General features: G+C 41.1%; 1 protein-coding gene across 2 annotated transcripts in view; it reads left to right on the plus strand.

Moving 5' to 3' along the window:
* Positions 1 to 20,489, plus strand: part of galnt18b (UDP-N-acetyl-alpha-D-galactosamine:polypeptide N-acetylgalactosaminyltransferase 18b) — a 106,829-nt gene that overhangs the window by 69,544 nt on the left and 16,796 nt on the right. For both annotated transcript variants that reach the window (XM_082530202.1, XM_082530203.1), the window contains 2 exons: positions 10,502 to 10,687; positions 14,038 to 14,175. In XM_082530202.1, the coding sequence (XP_082386328.1) occupies positions 10,502 to 10,687; positions 14,038 to 14,175 (324 nt within the window). The remainder of the gene's footprint in view (positions 1 to 10,501; positions 10,688 to 14,037; positions 14,176 to 20,489) is intronic.

Genomic DNA, 20,489 nt, shown 5'->3' on the forward strand with positions numbered 1-20,489 from the left:
AACTTGGTATATCTCAGAATTGTGTGGCGTATGTCCTTAAAGACCAAAGAACATGTTTCCTAAAAATAAAACCTGCAGCAGTTGAATAGTATCTGAAGGTTCTGAACCTAAGAACTAGAAAAAAATCCAGCAAGAAAACAGACAAGACCCGACTAATACATCTGACCCTTTGGTTGATCTACTGCTCATCAGAAATGTTCTCAGTGGTGGCTCTCAATAAGCCATTCTTAAGTAAAGGAAACATCCGTCCATCCATCCATTTTCTGCCGCTTATCCGGGGCCGGGTCGTGGGGGCAGCAGCCCAAGCAGAGAAGCCCAGACCTCCCTCTCCCCAGCCACCTCCTCCACCTTGTCCGTGGGAAAATCAAGGCGTTCCAAGGCCAACCGAGAGATATAATCTCTTCAGCGTGTCCCGGGTCTGCCCCGGGGCCTCTTCCCTCTGGGACATGCCTAGAAAATCTCACCCAGGAGGCATCCTTGTCAGATGCCCGAGCCACCTCAACTGACTCCTTTCGATGTGGAGGAGCAGCTGCTCTACTCTGAGCCCCTCCCGAATGGCCAAACTTCTCACCCTATCTCTAAGGGAGAGGCCAGCCACCCTTCGGAGGAGGCCCATTTTCGCAGCTTGTATTAGCGATCTCATTCTTTCGATCACTACCTACAGCTCGTGACCATAGGTGACGGTAGGGGCGTAGATCGACCGGTAAATCGAGAGCTTCACTTTTACACTCAGCTATCTCTTCACCACAACAGACAACATCCGCATCACTGTGGCCACAGCACCAATCCGTCTGTTAATCTCCCTTCTGTAACATAAAACAGATTTTTCATTAATAATTCAAGGCTAAGAATCTTCACATGCTGCCTGTATGAATTACTTCATCCCTGTCTCCTAAGAAGTTGCATTTATATGCATTTATTCCTTATTAGCTTTTTGAGGGGGTTTTTTCAAGAGTAACATTCAGACCTGAGTTAGGGTCAAAAAAAGAAAAAAAAATCCTGAGTAGACAACATGATGGATGCACATTTAAAGTTGGCATGTTTGTAGTCTGCAAATGAAAAAATAAAAAATGTAGGTTTACCTTTAAAATATCACTATTTCTCTTAGGTAGACTTGTGCAAAGTTTTTCCAGTGTGCTTGGCAATAAGTTGTTCTGAGCATCTTGGGGATCTTGCCACAGTTCTCCAGTGGATTTAGACTGTCTCCATGTCTTTGGTCTCTTAGTGTAATCCCAGAAGGACCCGTACTGTCTGCTGCAGGACAGTTCTTTATATTTCCCACTGTGCTTAAAACATCTATAGAGCAGTGTAGATAATATTATTTTTCTAGCCATTGTCAAGTCAATAACATGTTTAATAAGTCGATCAGATGTCCTTAAAAATGTCAGAAAACATTTTAGAAATATTACAGTATAACAATGAAAGTAAGATTTGCTTGTTTGGCATAATAAAAACTAAAATATTTAGGTTCTACGCTTTCTAGAATATATCAAACAGTGCTCTTATGAAGTGCAGGATTCTAGGTCTCTATAAGACACTAAAAATTTAATAAAAAGTCTATTTCTCCAGCTTTAGCTAACTGACAATATTCAGGCATGGGATTCATGCAGGCATGAGTGCATGTGTATTTTGTATATTAGCCATTCTGTACTAAATATGCAAATCTCAAAGAACACTTGCTGAAGCACTAGTTCTCATAGTTTAACAATATTTTGCACGCAGTGTGCGACAGGGACTGATAGCACTGAGAATAAATCATGTGAAAGTGAAGAGTTCTCCCCACACGCTGTATGAGTGGGTTTTAAAACTTATGTTGTATTTGACTGACTGTTTATCTCTGAGCTTTAATTAATGACCACAGTGAGCAAGAGGGACCTTCACACCCTCTTCTCACTACACTAATCAAGGCTGGAAGATCCCCTAATAATTTTCTCTTCAGTGTCACCATTTATTAGGTAGAATATAGAATTTAGTTGCTCGTTTTATCGCCTACACTCTGACGGCATTAGCATATCCACGTCCATTAGTAAGTTTGCTGTAGGAGATATTCTGGGAATGGAAAAAGGTGCTGATTAATTTTACAGTTATTCAAAGGATAGCTTAATGCGACACCACCTTGTGAGGTTTTGCAGTTCTCACGACTGAGAACAGGCAGTGAAATCATTGAAGATGTACTTGTTTTGGCTACATTCTGCCTTTCTCACATAAATTAAACACCTGTTAGACTGTACAGAGTTTAAAACTCCTGAGAAACATTTATATGCATCACTACAGCTGAATGTGGATTTTGACTTTTTAATTCAACGAGCAGTGAAACTTCAGTCTAAGGTAAAATGATGGAGATGCTTCTCTTCTGAGTGATCCAAGTTAAACTCCACTGAAATTTTGGGTCAAGCCCAAATTAAAGTCTAATTTGCTTCAGATATGAGTTTTACATAATATTTAACATTTAAGCAAACCATTATTATGATTGTTTTTGAGTTTTATGCCTGTGACTTTTATTCAAATTCAAAACCAACATGAGAAACACATTAACATAATGAAGTGAGTGTCTGAACCTGGCTTAAATTAACATAATCTTTTTTTATTGTGCCATACACAAACACATAATAAGACTGATTTGGTCAATTAGAAATACTTTGCCTGGTGTGTTTAGGATTGTCTGCAAATGGTTCAGCATTTCTGCGGTAAGGACGGGGAAATGTGTTTTGCCTTTCAAACAACAAAGAGTGCAAGCTGATACACGCTCAGTGGAAACTCTACACCAATTGTCTGCACTGCTTTAACTCTGCGCTCTGGGCAAGAAAAGAGGAAGTCAAGCTTTACCTTTAAAGTAAGTCTGCGCTTTGATGTGAAGGGTTTTATTATCACAAAATACTGAGGAAATGTGAAATGAATGCAGTGGGAAATATTAGGGAGTTTATTTAAAAGCCAGTTAAGGTTTCTGGAGGGACAGGAGAGGTTGTGCAGGGAGATGAAAGCAGATACCTTCAGATACGCAGACAAGCATGAAGTGAAAAAAATAGAATTCCTAAAGTAGCATATATAAAATCACAGGACTTTATGGTGCTTCAGAAGCATCATTTCAGTCATAAGCAAGCTGTCACATCAAGGTGTTCGTGTCAGAATTACATCAGCTGTGTCCTTGTATAGGACAATTCACTCATTTGCATAAGCAAGAGTCCAATGTACACACAATTTTCCATTCACTTGCCGTTTTCTTTTAAGTGCAAATGGCTAAAATTAGCTCTAGAACTTTCCCTGCGGTATCCTGCTGAAAATCTATTCACAGATAGATATATATCATAGTTTTACATCTATTGGCATTTAAATGCATGCCAGCTTTTATTAAAGGGCATGGTATTTAATACAAAAATGCACCCTATTTCATTTGCACACCTCCAGGATGCAGCTATAGCAAGACTGATACATGAACTTGTGAACTCCAAGTCTTCCCAGCTAGAAACAAGGTATTCATAGATTGATTGATTTATAGTGTGTGTGTGATTTAAGAGCAGATTTCAGATTTATTTATTTTTTAATTATGCATAACATTAACGTAAAATGTGTTTATCTTTCAGTTAAACATGGAGTAACAAAGACTAACTATTCTGATATCCTGAGTATACTTGGAAGCAGAGAAATACTTCATGCCAAAAAAGTGCTTTGAGGTGTTTCATGTGCATCTTCATCTTTTTGCCTGTGAAAATGCTGAAATCAGTTGTTACGAACACAACTTCAAGTAGCTGCTGTTCTCAGTGAAGAAGAAAAACACAAACATTTTACATGTTGCCTTTTAAGCCTGCAGGAAGTGAATATTTGACACTCTAAAGCTGCAAACTATGTACAAACCAGAAGTTAACAAAAGTTCATGAAATGATTAAGTAGATAAGCCTGCATATATGTAATCTGATTAGGACTTTGGCTGCACCATAAAGCTTTTTGCCGGTATGCTTCATATCCTCAAAGATTTTTGCAAAGTAACCTTGTGGCTACTCTCATCAAAATCCACTTTAAACCACTGCACAATCTGTTTGGTAAGTGGCACCACTACACAGAAAAATGAATGAAGCACTTCCACTCACATTACATTTACATTAAAGGTATTTAGCTCTTGCTCTTATCCAAAGCAAATTATGATGAGGGCAGCAGTAAAATTAGCTTAGGCTCAGACTGATGGTGCCCTGGTAATAGATCTAAGCAAACACAGCTGTAATGTGAGACAGGCTCTCTGGCTGAAAAGTTCTACAAAAAGAAATTAAGAGGAAGAGCACTTAGATGGTGAGGAAGAGGATATTTAAACATGAGTATATTTGCAAGAGGATCTGGAAGGAAGGGGTTTGAGCGGGTGACGTGAGTTATTTCTTGAGGAGGTTTTAAGCTTACAAGAAAAGGCAGAGGTTGTGCAGCTCTGCCTGAGATCGTTCTATCATCAGGAGTCAGGGAGACTTGGAAGAGTGAGGACCTGACTCTTAATAACACAAAGTAGGCTCATGGACTGTAAATGGTGAAGCAGTGATTTATTTGTATCACCGTGTGGGTGAACAGTCCCGCCACCCGTAATGACAAGGCCCAATTAAGTGTCGCAATTAGGTTTATAAAACTCCTGTTTGACAGCATGGAGACTGAGAGCAGTTTCTCATCCAACATTGTGCCAACTCCTCGGAGTAAAGTGTGGTGTAAGTGTTTGCTGCAGTAGCTGCATAGCTGTGCTTTTTGCTTTGGCGACACACTGGAAAACAGAGTGTATGAATGAACATGCAAATTAGGTGGTGGGTTTGATCATTCAAGGGGAAGGGTAACCGTGTAAGGCTTTGTATTTTGAGAAGAATAACAATATAGGCATCCATAATAATGGTAGGCTCAGACTTCTGTCCTGACAGTAATGGCCTGTTTCTTGAAATGAATTTAGAAACAGGCTGCTGGAAATTAGTGGTTAACTGCACGGCTTTAACAAAAGCAAAAATTATTTATTTATTTTTTTTCATTGTCAGAAAAGAAAGTTGACACTAAACAATGGAGAAAGCTGCTGCATAGAAGCCCTAACTGATTATGTTTTATATAAAGTCCTAGCAGAGTTGTTTAAGCTGTAAAATTGGTGCAATATTGAAACTGCCACCAAAGTAATATGTTATCCAGTGATATCTTAACTTTTACCAGCCGACCAGTCCACAATTTGAGCTCAGGCCAAAGTAACTAACAACTGTTTGTTGAATTTCAATTAATTGTATTAAAGATATCTCCACAGATATCACTGAGCTCCATATCATGACATTCAAACATTCATAACAATAATGGTAAACACTTCAGTTTGTTGTTTATTTGTAAACAAATATATCCAAAAACAAATATTAGTATAGTCAGACTCTGCTGACCTTTGGGTTACAGCCTAATTTGGAAACGTTAACATGCTGGCCTGCTAAGATTGTTAATGATTTTCAGCATTTTTATCATCGTTGGCATTTGCTTGGTCACAGATGCAAACTGTGCGTTTACTGCCTTTTGTTGTTGTAGATAGATAAACTCTACAAATATATCACTTTTGTAAGTCGTTGCTATCCAATATAATATTTAACGCTAGTTTATTAATTCTATAACTTGGTTATTTTAGCTGTTATTAAGTATATCTGACACATTAGAGCTTTCAGGGACCTAAAATCCACCTATTTGCTCAGCTCAAGACATAATAAAAGGATTTAAAATTCTGGGCCCTGTGCTTCGTACGTCGCTTACTACATCCAAGATCAAATGAAACATCCAAGACCAAATCATCGCGCTAACTCTGAGCTCGCTATTCCGGTTCCCCGAACACACCTGTTGTTGACGATTAGTATAGCTGGATGAAGTAATGTGAGATCACTGGGTGGCCCAACAGGGGCTACGCATCGATAGTAGAAACATTGATCGGCAACCCTTTGATTGGTCGGCGAAAATGTCGAAGGAACGCGCTCGGTATTTTTCGGCAGCAGAGCAAGAACTCTTGAGTGAGGGATTTCAGGAGTTTCAGAGTTTAATTAAAACGCAAGGGAACACTGCAAAGGCTGCAAAAGCAAGGAGAGAGGGCTGGCAGAAAGTTGCTGACAAATCAAACTCGTAAGTAATTCAATAATAACAATAATAATGGAGTGGATTTATATAGCGCTTTTCAAGGCACCCAAAGCGCTTTACAATGCCACTATTCATTCACTCTCACATTCACACACTGGTGGAGGCAGCTACGGTTGTAGCCACAGCTGCCCTGGGGCAGACTGACAGAAGCCAGGCTGCCATATTGCGCCATCGGCCCCTCTGGCCAACACCAGTAGGCGGTAGGGTAGATTTATCATATCACACCATATTATCCAATATTATATTACATTATATTATATTATAATATGTTATATTATATCCCCTTTCACATTAGAGCCACAACAGGACCCACTAGAACATGGGAACAAGTAAAAGTGAAATATAAGAATATTCTACAGAATGGTAATATTTATCACTTATATTGCTTGTCGTCTCTTGGAAAGAGACCCTGGAATACTCTGTTTGTTTGTTCATAACAGCAACCAAGAAAAGGGCAGAGCAAAAAAAAAGACAGGTGGTGGTCCTGCACCCCCTCGTCAACAAGTTGGTTAAGTGAATAATACCCTCACGGGAAAATCGATATCTCTCTATGAGCACACTGTCGCGCTGAGCTAAAGGATCCTGTCTGTCCCGCAATATACGCTGAATTCTGAGGACTCTCCTTATCAATCTTGCACCTTCCGCAATGGGTTGCTCGCGTAAACGGACAGGATATGACTGCGACAGACTTCCCAAATCCACCTTCGCTTTTATAGCCGTGGTCTCTCATCTTGATTACACGAAGTAATTTACAATTACTACTCTGAAATATGAATTACATCTGTAATAATCACATACATGTAATAGAATGTTAATAGTACATTTCCCTTTTTTAGGGAATGACCTGTATGTATCTGTGTGAAATCAATAAAAGGATCAAGTGCTGCATTATCTTTAGTTACATTGATGTTATTTATTTATGGTGAAACAGTGGTGGAATATCGCTGTTGCTTTCGTATGAATGACGCGGACATACCTGCGTGGCCGCGATCTAATCCTGTTTACATAAAGTAAACCTGCTCCCCAGCAGGTTTACGCTTACGGCTCTGTTGCTATGACAGCAAGTCCCGGATGGGCTTCGGGGAACCGAACGATCCAGGATCACGCGAAATCGTCAACAATCTCATCCAGCTAACTCACTTAGCGCGGTACGAAGAACAGGCCCCTGGTCAGTTTCTTTTTTTGTTTGTTTGTTTGTTTGTTTTTGTATTAGTGTGCTAATCTGTTTGCATATGTGCACTTGACTGAATTTTAAGCTTTGAAAGAAAAAGTTATGCCACTGATCTGCTTTTGGAAACTGCATGAATGAGAATATTAGTCTTTAATCTGGTGTTTTAGTTTTCTTCTGGGACACAGAAGAATTGAGCAACAGCTGCTACAACTGAGCAGTTTCTTTTCAGGCGTTAACAACCACATGAACCAGTGACTTGGTATTACTTGTGGAAATCTGCTAAACCTGATCTGCACCTTAAAATACACAATAAATAAACTAAGGTGATCCTCAGGGGGTTTTGTGGCCTCAACTTTTAAATAGGTGTGTGATCAGCTGCTTTCCAGCTGCTTTCACCAAGGAACCATTAAATTCATTATCATGTACATAATCGTCACCTCATTACCAACCATGAATTTGAATTCCTTGTTTTGAATTTGATTTCTTTTTTAAGAGAAAATAAAGAACAACACTGACAAGTAAATGCATGACCAGATTTGCTTGACGATTTAACTCATCTGCAGAAATTGTGTCAATTTTACCCCAATTGTATCCAGAGTGTATGCCACAGCTTATGTTTGTTCTCTGTGCTGGATGATGCTTATTTGCAGCAAATGCTTTTTGTGTTTTCTTCGGGTTGATGAAAATGATGAAAATAACAGGAAGGATGTCAGCTGTGCTATTTGGTCCTCACATAAGAGCACAGTGTGATCATTTAAAGCTTATTCACACTGAAGCATTGGGTGTTCTGAGATAATGCTGAGTTCAACACATTTAAGTGATTTCTTAGCATCCTCCACAGGCTCTGTTAATGACATCTCCTGTGACAAACCCACACAAATGTGAGCATGTACGCAGAAGAACACATCTTCATTGCTTTGTTGAAGTCTTTGGATGATTTGAGAGGCCATTCACATTCTTCAGATAGCAATCAGCAGAACTGTACAGCCCAATTTATTTTCTAATTCATATCCTTCCAAGATTGAAGTCTCATTTCATTCCACTCAAAGTTTCTTTTTTCTTACTCTGAAATTCATAATCTTTTTGATGTACTAATGCACTAATTAAATAAAAATTGAAATTGTTCATATTTCTGATTGGGTTGTTGAAGAATATGGGGAAATTGTAAATGTTAATATAAATCAAGTGTGTTTTATAATAACCGCAGTCACCAAACCAACCATTTTACGTGTCATTTCATGTCGATTAAAAAGTTTTTCCCAAAACAGAAATCCATTAAGAAGTGTTTGTCATTATACAAATGTATTGTATTTAGCAAAACTTCCCTTCAGTCAGCATTCTGAGTTCATTAACGGTCTCCATTTTCTTGGATGGGATTATTACAGTTGGGAAAAGTTTTTAGAAAGTCCTGCAACAGGGCATTGAGTCTCCCAGAGGTCTTCATTATATGAGGACTTAGTGCCACTAGCTTTTAGAGTCAAAGAGTCAAGCTTTTCCTCCTGGGCACTAGGACTATCCACATTCTCCACCACGGGCACTCCCTCTTCACAGTCAAGGATACAGTAGGCAGCAGGAATAATGAAGGCCCTGTGCTTGTTAGCCACTACGTGCTTTATGCAGTCTCGATGTCATCATGGCCCGCTGCACTGACTGTGAAGTTTCCAAAACTGTTCTTGCACTTGAGTAACAGTCTGACTTTTCAGGTATGATGTAAACATCAGAAGAGAGCTAAGAAGGAAATTCCCTTTTCTTTGTAAAACAGAGTCAGCAATGTGCTCAAAATGTTCCTCAGAGATTCTTGACATGATAGCATCAAACAGTTGCTGGATGGGTGGAACAATGCTCAGTTGGTACCGAGGGGCTCAAAGTGTACCAAGAAAGCATCCACCACGCCGTGAAACCACCAGCAGTCATAACTACTGATACAAAGCAGGATGGATCCATAATTTCTTGTTGCTCAGAACAAATTCTGACTCTGCCATCATCATGTCGCATCAGAAATTGAGATTCATCACCCGAAACAACGTTAATCTAGTCTGTATGAAATGGCCTGTATGGCCTGTGTTTTTGTATAGTGCTTTACTAGTCCCTAAGGACCCCAAAGCGCTTTACACAACATTCAGTCATCCACCCATTCACACACACATTCACACACTGGTGATGGTAAGCTACATTGTAGCCACAGCTGCCCTGGGGCGCACTGACAGAGGCGAGGCTGCCCAACACTGGCGCCACCGGGCCCTCTGACCACCACCAGTAGGCAAAGGGTGAAGTGTCTTGCCCTAGGGCATTGAGTCTCCCAGAGGTCTTCATTATATGAGGACACAACGACCGAGACTGTCGGAGCCGGGGCTCAAACCGGCAACCTTCCGATTACAAGACGAACTGCCAACTCTTGAGCCACGATCGCCCCTGGTGAACTGGTGTGGTCTTCTGCAGCAGACATGATTTTCTGCCTAATGAGTTTTTGTTAGAGTTATTGTTGGCTTCCTACCAGCTTAAAGCAGTGTGGCCATTCTCCTCGAATCTCTGGCATCAGCAAGGCATCTGCACTCAGAGAACTGCTGCTTTCTGTAATTTTCTCTATGAACCCTAGAGATGGTCGTGTGTGAGAAATTTTAATGGATCAACAGTTTCTGAAATACTCAGTCCAGCGTATCTGGCTCCAACAACGATGCCATGTTCAAAGTTCCTCAAATTAACTTTCTTCCCCATTCTGATGCCCACTTTGAACTTCAGCAGATTGTGTCGACCATGTCTACATGCCTAAATACATTAAGCTGCTGGGTTGTCATTGGCTGATTATACTGGCATTTTTAATGAGATAAGGTGGCCTGTGAGTGTAAAAAAACAACAGAAAATGGGTCACAGGTCTTTGCAGAAAAAAAAGTTTCCTGTATATTGCCAGTTCTGGCAGCACAGTACAGCTTATTGAAACTCGTCCCTTTCTAAAGTATCCTTTAGACACTTTCAGTGCTCCATAGAGGGCCTGCTTGCTAGCATGAGCATCAGGTACAAGGCCCTAGAGTGTGTAACAGCAACATCTGTGCAGCCTGTGGTGCAGCTGTGTTTTCTTAAAGTCTTCTGGGGTATCTGTCTGTTTTGTGACTTAATTGAATATTTCAAGATAAACTTTTAAACAGCACAACAATAGCTTGGGTTGTTATTGTGAAAAAACTAACAGAACTTTCTTTTCTTTGTATTTGGAATACTTAAATCCAGGTGTGGCAGTGTGGAGGCAGCATCGAAGTCCTGCCTTGTGCTCGCATCGCCCACATAGAGCGTGCTCATAAACCCTACACTGAGGACCTGACATCGCACGTACGTCGAAACGCCCTCAGAGTTGCAGAAGTTTGGATGGATGAGTTTAAAAGCCACGTCTACATGGCCTGGAATATTCCACTGGAGGTCAGTGACCATGTTAATGACAACAAGCACAAGTCACACATGGATTTGAGGGTGGGGAATGTCAGCTTACACCTTGTCAGTAGTGCAATGTGCAATGAAAAAAGTTAATCCCTTGGAAATTGTTGTGATTTTTTTTACACGATTGGACTGCTGATACTTTAGATGTGTGCAGACAAGGAAAATAAACAGCTCTTCTTTAGTGGCATTCATTCACTATTCAGAAAGAGTCTTCAAAGAATGATGGTTCCTTTCCAAAACCCTAAAAATAACATCAAAACAAGAACTTCATAATTTCTCACAGCATGATTGACTGTTTTCCTTTTGTGACATAATCCAAAGGGAGTATTTATAAAGTCAGATGTGCAAACCCACAAATAAGCGATCATATCAGAGAAAAGCACCATAAATTTCAGGATGATCAGGCTGAGTCCAGTCTTCAGCTACCTAATCTAAATGTTGAGGGTTGAGTGTCATCTGTTATCAGCTGCTCTCCTCCCATCACAGATGCTTAGTTGAACGAGGCCCCTGACACCTCCTGAAGGCTCAAATGAAATGATTTTCTTGTGACTTACAGACTGGCCTGAATTAAATACGTGCCACTGAATAAATAAATGCTTAATATGATTCAAGAAAATGGTTTAAATGAGGACATTAGCATTTAGAAAATCCATTGTAAAGGCTGACAATAATAATTTAAAAGATTAATTAAAGAAAGTAACTGGATTATAGTGTGACTTGGGAGTGAAATAATGAATAATACAGAAAGAACAAAATTAAATGCAAAGACAGGCGCTGTACGTCATTTATTCAATATGTTGGAGCAGAAATGCCGCTGATTTACTCTTTTCAGTCTTTTCATTTGAGGCATTTGAGGCTATACTCACATATACTTACGTAATATTTTCAGCGTGTTTTCACAGTTGTATTAGTGTCAAATTTCAAGGATTTCATAAAAAAAAAAGATTTTTATTTGATCTTGGATTTGGTCAATCAAAATAAATATGCACGCTGTGTCATCTTATGTTAAATGTAGCATCCCTCAAAGGCAAAGTCAAATGTTTGTTCACTGAATCTTTTTTCTTGTCCTGAATAATCTGTTTGAATATGTAAATCCATGTTATGAATAGATGAACATCTGCAGGCAATTCATTCAGTCAATAATGAGGCGTTTAACAGAGCCTGTACTCAAGAAGCATGAAATTTTGCCCCAGCTTTAGCCCCATGAATTAACCACACAGTGAAATCATCAGTGTTAATTTACCTCTGAGAGCCTCAAAATGAGCATAGTGCTCATCCGAAGTTTGCATCCATCTGAGTTCACTTTTGGGGGAATTATGTTAAAATGCTCTTCATAGACTACAGCTCTGCATTTAATACCATAATTCCCTCCACACTCACCACCAAGCTGGAGCATCTGGGACTCAGCTCATCTATGTGTCAGTGGATCTCCAACTTCCTAACTGGCAGACCACAGGCAGTAAGGAAGGGCGGACATGTCTCAGCCTCCACCACTCTCACCACTGGAGCCCCCCAGGGGTGTGTTCTGAGCCCCCTGCTGTACTCTTTGTACACATATGACTGTGGCCACTACCAGCTCCACCACCATCATCAAGTTTGCTGACGACACCGTCGTGGTGGGCCTGATCTCTGATAACAACGAGATGGCCTACCTGAAGGAGATTAGGAATCTGGAGAACTGGTGCCAGAGGAACAACCTCCTTCTAAACGTCAGTAAGACAAAGGAGCTGATAGTGGACTTCAGCACTAAGCAGGAGAGGAACTACCAGACCCCCGTCATCAACGAGTGCCCAGTGGAGAGAGTGGACAGCTTCAAATACCTCGGAGTTCACATCACGCAGGACCTGTCATGGTCCTGTCACATCAACACCGTGGTGAAAAAGGCCCGTCAGCGTCTCTACCACCTCAGACGCTTGAGAGACTTCCAACTGCCCTCCAAGGTGCTCAGGAACTTTTACTCGTGCACCATAGAGAGCATCCTGGCGGGAAACATCTTAACCTGGTTCGGGAACAGCACCATGCAGGACAGACGAGCTCTACAGAGGGTTGTGCGGTCAGCTGAGCGCACCATCCGCTCCGAGCTCCCTGACCTGCACTCAATCTACAGCAGGCGGTGCTGGACCAAGGCCAGGAAGATCGTGAAGGACCTCAGCCATCCCAACAACAGACTGTTCTCTCTGCTGAGGTCAGGAAAGCGATTCCGCTCCCTGAAGACCAACACAGAGAGACTGAGGAGGAGCTTCTTCCCGCAGGCGATACGGTCTCTCAATCACACCACCACACAGTACTGACCCACACATATGGTTCTTACACACACACTGGACTTTCTGGACTTTGGTTTTGCACAACACTGGTCACTATATTCTTCATTTCCGGTTAATACTTGTACAGCTGCTGTTATTGTGTATATATTTATTTATATTTAGATTTCTTCATACATTCTTATATAGTTCTATATTGTGTATTGTGTATTTTGTTGTACAGTTATTTTATTTTCAACTTTAATTTATATATTTATCTTTATCTTATTCTTCCCAGTTAAATTTACCCTTCATTCTAATTTGTGTTGTACAGTTATTTCATTTTTAACCTTAATTTATATTTTATTCCTTTCTAGTTAAATTTACCCTTTTTAATTTTTCATATTTATTTCCTATCTTATTCATAGCCTTTTCCTTTTTTGTTTTCTTTAGGTCACGAGCAGTTGTCCAAGCATTTCACTACATATCGTACTGTGTATGACTGTGTACGTGACAAATAAAATTTGAATTTGAATTTGATTTGATTTGAATTTGAATTTTGTGGATGTTTTTGAACCACGGAGAGCCACATCAGCAATATTTGCATCCTCTTCATCTTAATTGAGAGAGGCGTTGGTGGTGCTAGAGGCAATGCATAGGACAACATGCAGCAGATGGTAACTGTGAGTGGTGGAAGAAGTTTCCAAACCCTGGACTTAAGTAAACTAGAGGTGACACATAAAAAAAACAACTCAATCTTAAATCCAAGAAATTCACTTAAACAACTGAAATGAAAGCTGTACTTTTAAATATACACTTAATCTAATGTTATTTTTCACCACTAGTAATATAAGGCAAGCTCTGGGTATTGAAATTTGAGGTGGCAGCTGACTAGTAAAGATGGATTTTAAGTCAAAACAGAAAAAACATTAAAACTTTATAGGGGCTGTTCAAATGCACAACAAACGGCTGCACAATGCACCTCAATGACACATTATTTGAGTCATCTTTTTACAATCTACAGGTAATCAATTCTGTACTCTGCGTGAGCATCTCTGAGTTGTCCTGTGTGTTGCTGTTTCCTTAATGCAGGACTCAGGGATTGATATTGGCGATGTGTCTGAGAGGAAGGCTCTGAGGAAGAGGCTGCAGTGTAAAACTTTCCGCTGGTACCTGGTCAACATCTACCCAGATATGAGGATGTACAGTGAAACCATCGCATACGGAGTAGTAAGCTGCCAACTCTCTCTTCATCCTAAATTCAGTTCGGTGTCTGCAAATGCCAACGCAGGGCTAAACCGTGCCTGAGCAAATCATTTTAATCACTTGTGCTGGGATATGGATGGCTGCAGTCAGGAACACAAACAGTTCATATAGACCAGGTTGCTTCAGCAACTCTGACACTTGCCTACACTACACAGCTGAAGTATTTATTTTTTTTTTGATTCTTATGATTTTTCTTATAAACTGCAGTAAGGTTAATTAAAAGATACCTGTAGCATAGTCTTCTAGAGAGCGTTGCGGCACAGTTTTCAGTCAGAAATGCCAGAAAACATAACACCCAATTGGCATGCTGGCAATGCTTCTATTTGCCCATTCCTAGGTGTTCTCAAACAGCTGCATTTCCACGGTCCTCCCACGCCACATCACTACGATCCACCCTAATCCACAGTGACACACAGGCCACACTATTATCACACTCATTTTTATCTTTTTTTCCCCCCCACATTAACTGACAGTAGATAGTGGATGGATACAGACAAGGGAATAGATGAGTCTCATTACATTAATTTCCCAGAATTAGTTGACCTAATTACCCCGTATTTGTGCCATGCATTCACGGGTTACTCAGTTGTGGTGTCATGTGGGTTCATTACGTGCAACAGATTGTCAACCTTGTCTAATGAAAACAACAAAATACAAAGGCAAGGCGGCAGTGTCAAACTAATTTTTCAGTATTATTTATGCTAAAGATAGGTGTGTGTGTGTGTGTGTGTGTGTGTGTGTGTGTGTGTGTGTGTGTGTGTGTGTGTGTGTGTGTACACGCAAGAGAAAGACAATGCGAGAAATTGCCTATTTGGATTTTGTGGATGTATACAATCAAATGTGATTTAGGTTGATTAGTTAACCCAGCCCAGCAGATTTAATTTGATTTGATTTGAGTCTCCCCAAGGTATACACTCTTCCACATGCATAACAAATACACTACTGAGAGTTAAAGAAAGCTGATATTTCATGTGACATTGCAATGCCATATGCCATGCACTAACATAAGAAATTACACTTTACAGCTAGCTTATGAATTATAGCTAATGGTGTGTATTTGGATCTTTACCTATAAAGTTGCCAAGGAACTGCCAGTGCCTCTACTTTTACTTCTAGTAATGCAGCTAACTGAGTAGCCCCATTCATCATGCATAATTACCAGCCACATCCATTAAAAGTAACTCTCTCCTTAATGATCTGTGCACTTCTAAGTTTTTACTTTACTGGCCACAAAAATAGGCCCCATGGATCTGTTATTTTTATAGACTAGTATAGACCGTAAGTACACAAGATATTGCCTTTATTGTAATATGAACAATCTAAAAGATGATGGCCACAGTTTAGCCTTCATCACCAAATTGATTATTTATTCAAGCAATTGGAGGGGGGCAAAGTATACAGTTCAGTCAGATGACAGAACACATCATAAAATCCAGTTTGTATAACCTATTCCTACCCAAAGGTCTTTCTGAGCTTCCTACTCGAAAATGACATGGCCAAAATGAATGGAGTATTTCTCTGCAATTACAAACTCTCTGTAAACAATCTTGGTATCAAAATAAAGCTAATACACCTTTAAAAAGAGCCCATGAGGTTGCCATCCCCCTGGTGGAATGAGCTCTCACTCCCTGGGGCAAAGCAAGGCCCTTAGTGCTGTACGCCAGTGAGATAGCTTCTATAATCCAGTGCACGCACTGGACAAAGACAATGCATCCTCCTCTGCTCTTCAGCTGCAAAAGAAGGGGAGCAACTCAAGCTCCATTGAGTTATAAGATGCAGGCATGATCTTGGGAAAATATGCAGCATTCGGACGCAATATGACCTTGCAGCCGACAGCAGAGAACTGTGTGCGGAAGGGATGCACAGGGAGAGCATGAAGGTCACCCATTCGCTTTGCCGAAGCCAAAGCGAGAAACAATGCAGTCTTATCTGAGAGAAATTATATATCCACAAACCCAATGGTTTCAAAAGGGGAGCCACAAAGGGGCTCCAGCACCAAAGACAAGTCACGCGAATCCCATTTAAAAAAACATATGGCGAGGGGATGTGCACCTGGTGCCACCCTGTAAAAAAAAAAAATATGACAAGCAGATAGCTGCTAAATAAACCTTAATTGTAGAAAATGAAAGGCCCTTATCCAGCAGCTCCTGCAGGAATGTCAAAACATCCACAATAGAGCACTAGAATGGGAGAGTGTGGCGGTCCTGGCACCATTGCTTGAAGCCTCTATTGGATGAGACCCTAACGCTCTGAATTGTCGCCACCACACTAGGTGGCAGGCCCCTATTAACCAAGTTTGACCTTTCAGCAGGTAAGCATATAGGCGCCACAGATCTGGACTCGGATGAACCACTTCTCCTCCTGTCTGGAAGAGGAGATCCCTGCGGAGAAGAAGCTGCCAAGGACTTGCTGCTAGCAGACTGATTATCTCTGCACACCACGACCTTGTGGGCCACCAAGGGGCCACTAGAATCAGAGAGACTGCCAACGCACTCTCTCTAGAACCAGAGGGGAAATGCATACAGGAGCATATCTGGCCATTGGTGCGCCAGCCCGTCCATGCCCAAGGGTGCATCGTGGTCGATTTTGGACAAGAACAGTGGGCAGTGAGCGATGAAACAAGGCCACTCTGTGCTGCAACAAACGTGCATGTCTGGAAAGCCAGCATATTTCCAGGAATGAAATCTGCTGACTTGGGATTGGCGAGCTCTTTTGAAAGTTCACAAAGAAACCGAGTGTCTGAATGTGTGACAGAACCAGTGACAGCTGTGTCGCCGCTTGCTGTCTGGAGCAAGCTACGAGCCCAGTTGTCTAGATAGGCTAAGATGCAGGTTCCTCTCTCTCTGAAGAGTCTGAGTGCTGCCTCCGCACATTTTGTAAAGATGCGAGGAGCAGGCAACAACCTGAACGGCAGACCCAGGTATTCATAGGCTATGCCCTCAAATGCAAACCTCAGGAACTGCCTGTGGTTCAGGTGTAAAGCCACTTGAAAATAGGCATCCGTTAGATCGATTGTTGCAAACCAATCACCTGGGCCGGCTTAATTCAAAAGCTGTCTGAGTGTTAGCATCTTGAACTTGTACGTTCATAGATACTTAAGGTCGAGGATGGGACAAAGCCCTCCCCCTTTTTTCGGAACAACAAAATAACATTTTCTGTCTCCGAAGCAGGGACCACTCATATTGCTTTTTTCTGCAATAGCGCATTTATTTCTTCCCTCAGTATCACTGCTGCCTCGTTGCCAACAGTAGTGTTGATGACTCTGCGGAAACGAGAATCATCAACGGAATTGCAACCTGTAACCCATAGCTGCGGTTCGCAACACCCACGGGGAGGTGGCGCAAGCATGCCATTGAGGGAGCCAGCTAGATGACCTGCAGCACTGCTGGTGTGACGTTGTCAATTGTAACATGGTAACATGTACATTAACACATTTTGTTGGAGGCTCCTTTCCTGGGGCACAACAATGAAAAACAGCGGGAATACTTGATGTGGTCACCTGAACATTTAACACACCCGAACCAGGAGTTACAACCTGAGACATTTTGTGTGCCAGGGGTTTTTGCTTGGGAGACGGTGTTAGGAAAGTGCAGCGCCTTCTGGGGCTGACAACCTGAACAGAACTTAAGTGGTGCCTCTTGGGCGGCAACAGAGGGGGAAAAGCAGTGTCTCCACTTTCTCCACTCAATTCCACAGCTCAGAGGGTTAACCTATTGTGATGGAAATTTATGTATTGGTCCCACGTTTTAGTAATATCGCTTTTGGGTGATTTAATCCGTCTTCGGATTCGGATGAAGCCGGGGCCCCAGAGTTGGAGAGGAGAGTGTCATGCCTTGCAACAGCCGTCCATCCCAGGACTTTCTCCACAAACGTCACCCATCTTTCCAGGGTTGAGCACCAGAGCTGGTGACAAAATGTAGAGGCTTCCGGCTCTGTCAATGCTCTCCTAGCATGGACAATCCCCAGGCAGACAGGGCAGGCATCGTGCTGGTCTTTGTTGTGAAAACAGAAACCGCACCACTGAGGACAGGGGTGGACAAAAGATTTCTGCTTTACTCGCTTAGGTTTGGAGTCCATTCCAAAGCGCAAAGCAAAACGATGCACAAGAAAAGTCGAAGTTAGTGCTCCAACTGCGTCAAGTCGGCAGACAACGGAGCTAACTAGCAACAGCTAGCTAGCCCAAATCAGCAGAGGTATTCTCAGTGAGGTGAAGAGCGTAAAAACTGAGGGATGACTGTGATGACAGGGGGTATATGTGCAGGCGGGGCTGTGCGTATGTCATCACAGGTCATCCACCTTAAAGGCGTGAATAAAGGTTTCTTCAGCCATGACACGCGAGGATATGATATCCCACACTTATGTGTTGTACTGAGTGAATTGACTTAAAGGAAACTTGAAGTCATTGTGGGTTGCATACCTCTTGAGCATTGGGGCTCAAGAAGATATATCAGTTCAAAAATCATTAGACTAATCATAAGATCATAAGAGCTCATGGGTTGTTTGGGTTATTCCTACTGACTGTAGGAGAGAAAAGGACAGAGCATTGTTGTGCCGTATTTACTGTTTTTTATTTTTGTCTTTATATTAAAATCTCACTGACTTTCTCTTTACAACATCATTACACTTCTTATAATCAGATTCACTACAGAATGCTTACTTTTAATAATTTTATTACATCTGTTCATTTTACATACTATTTCAAGAGCAAGAGTTGAGGCTCAGGTGTGAAATTTATGGTTTTCAGGGTTTTTATCAATTTTTATCGTTATTTTTTGATCGTTTTTATCGTTAACTCAGTTTCCCTGTGTCTTTTCCCATGTATTATGAATACATCTTTTTTTTGGTACCGGTACAGATTTTATTTTGTTGTATTACCTTAAAGCCCGGTCTGTGAAAATATTGTAGGACTGTTACCGCGCCAGATCCGCGACCCCGAACCGTAGTAAGGAAACCTCTGGCAGTTACTTGAAGGTTCCGTGACTTGCTCGTAGCCGGCAACTAGCTTACTGTACAGGTCAACTCTGCTAGTAAAAAGATCAAAGGAGGCGTAGGAAAACTGCTTCACCGAACTTTATTTCTTCTCCAACGCACAAACACACCGTGTACAGTGGGCTGAAACAGTTTACTCACAGCGAGCATCGCCGACACAACTCTGGCTGCCAAGGGAGTTATTATATTCCTTTTACTAATTTTCTTTCCGTCTCTTCTGTTGTTAACCGTTACTTTTTCCCCTTCTCGTCTCTCTCTCCACACAACTACACCAGGGCAGTCCCGCTACACACATCCCAAATACATTTCCCATCAGGCTTCACCCTTAAAGGGCCATGCTTGTAATAGGACATAAACCGGTCCGTGGCACAAAAAAGGTTGGGGACCGCTGCTTTATTTGGTGTATGAAGCTGTGGGAATCACAAACTTTTTAACAATAAATAAAACTGCAAATTCTGCTGTTTATTAGGTGTAATGTTTATCACATTCACTATGTTAGCCTAGCTAATGTTAGCCTAATGTTCGCTAATCTGCCCTAGCACAAAGTCAAAAGTGCAATGAATGAAAATTTGTTTAGTTTTCACAGGTATTTGGTCATAAAAGAAAAGACTGGATAAACTGATGATCTGATGAATTACCTCTGGCTGGATAACCCAGTATCAGGCCAAAATGGGTAATATGCGCACAAGCCCACCATGTCCATTTCCATGCAGAAGTCACAATAAGTTGCAGAAGGCTGCAGTACCAGCAGAGGGAGACATTTTATTTTTAGCCAACATGAAAATAATCACAGGAAAGAATTTAAACAGACATTATTAACACATTAGCATCTAAATACATAGGGCTGTTCGATATAACAATATATATCGGTAGAGAAAGAAACCAGACTCATTGATCGCAATCCTCATTCAATGTTCTTAACGGCAGTAGAAGAAAAGGAAATCATTGATATTGTTGGGAAATTACAAACAAAAAACTCCACAGACTCTGATGACATAGATATGGAAATAGTCAAGAAAGTGATAGAGGGCATTTCCAAACCCTTAACACATATCTGCAATTTGTCCATACAAACTGGTACATTCCCGACACAAATGAAAATAGCTAAAGTAACACCATTGTTCAAAAATGGTGATAAACACCAATTCACAAATTATAGGCCTGTCTCTCTACTTTCTCAATTTTCAAAAATACTGGAAAAGGTTTTTATTAATAGACTTGACAAATTTATAGACAAACATAAAATAATAACGGATAGTCAGTATGGTTTCAGATCAAATAGATCAACA

Source organism: Aulonocara stuartgranti, assembly GCF_965226115.1.
Source record: "Aulonocara stuartgranti genome assembly, chromosome: 1".
NCBI lineage: Eukaryota > Metazoa > Chordata > Actinopteri > Cichliformes > Cichlidae > Aulonocara > Aulonocara stuartgranti.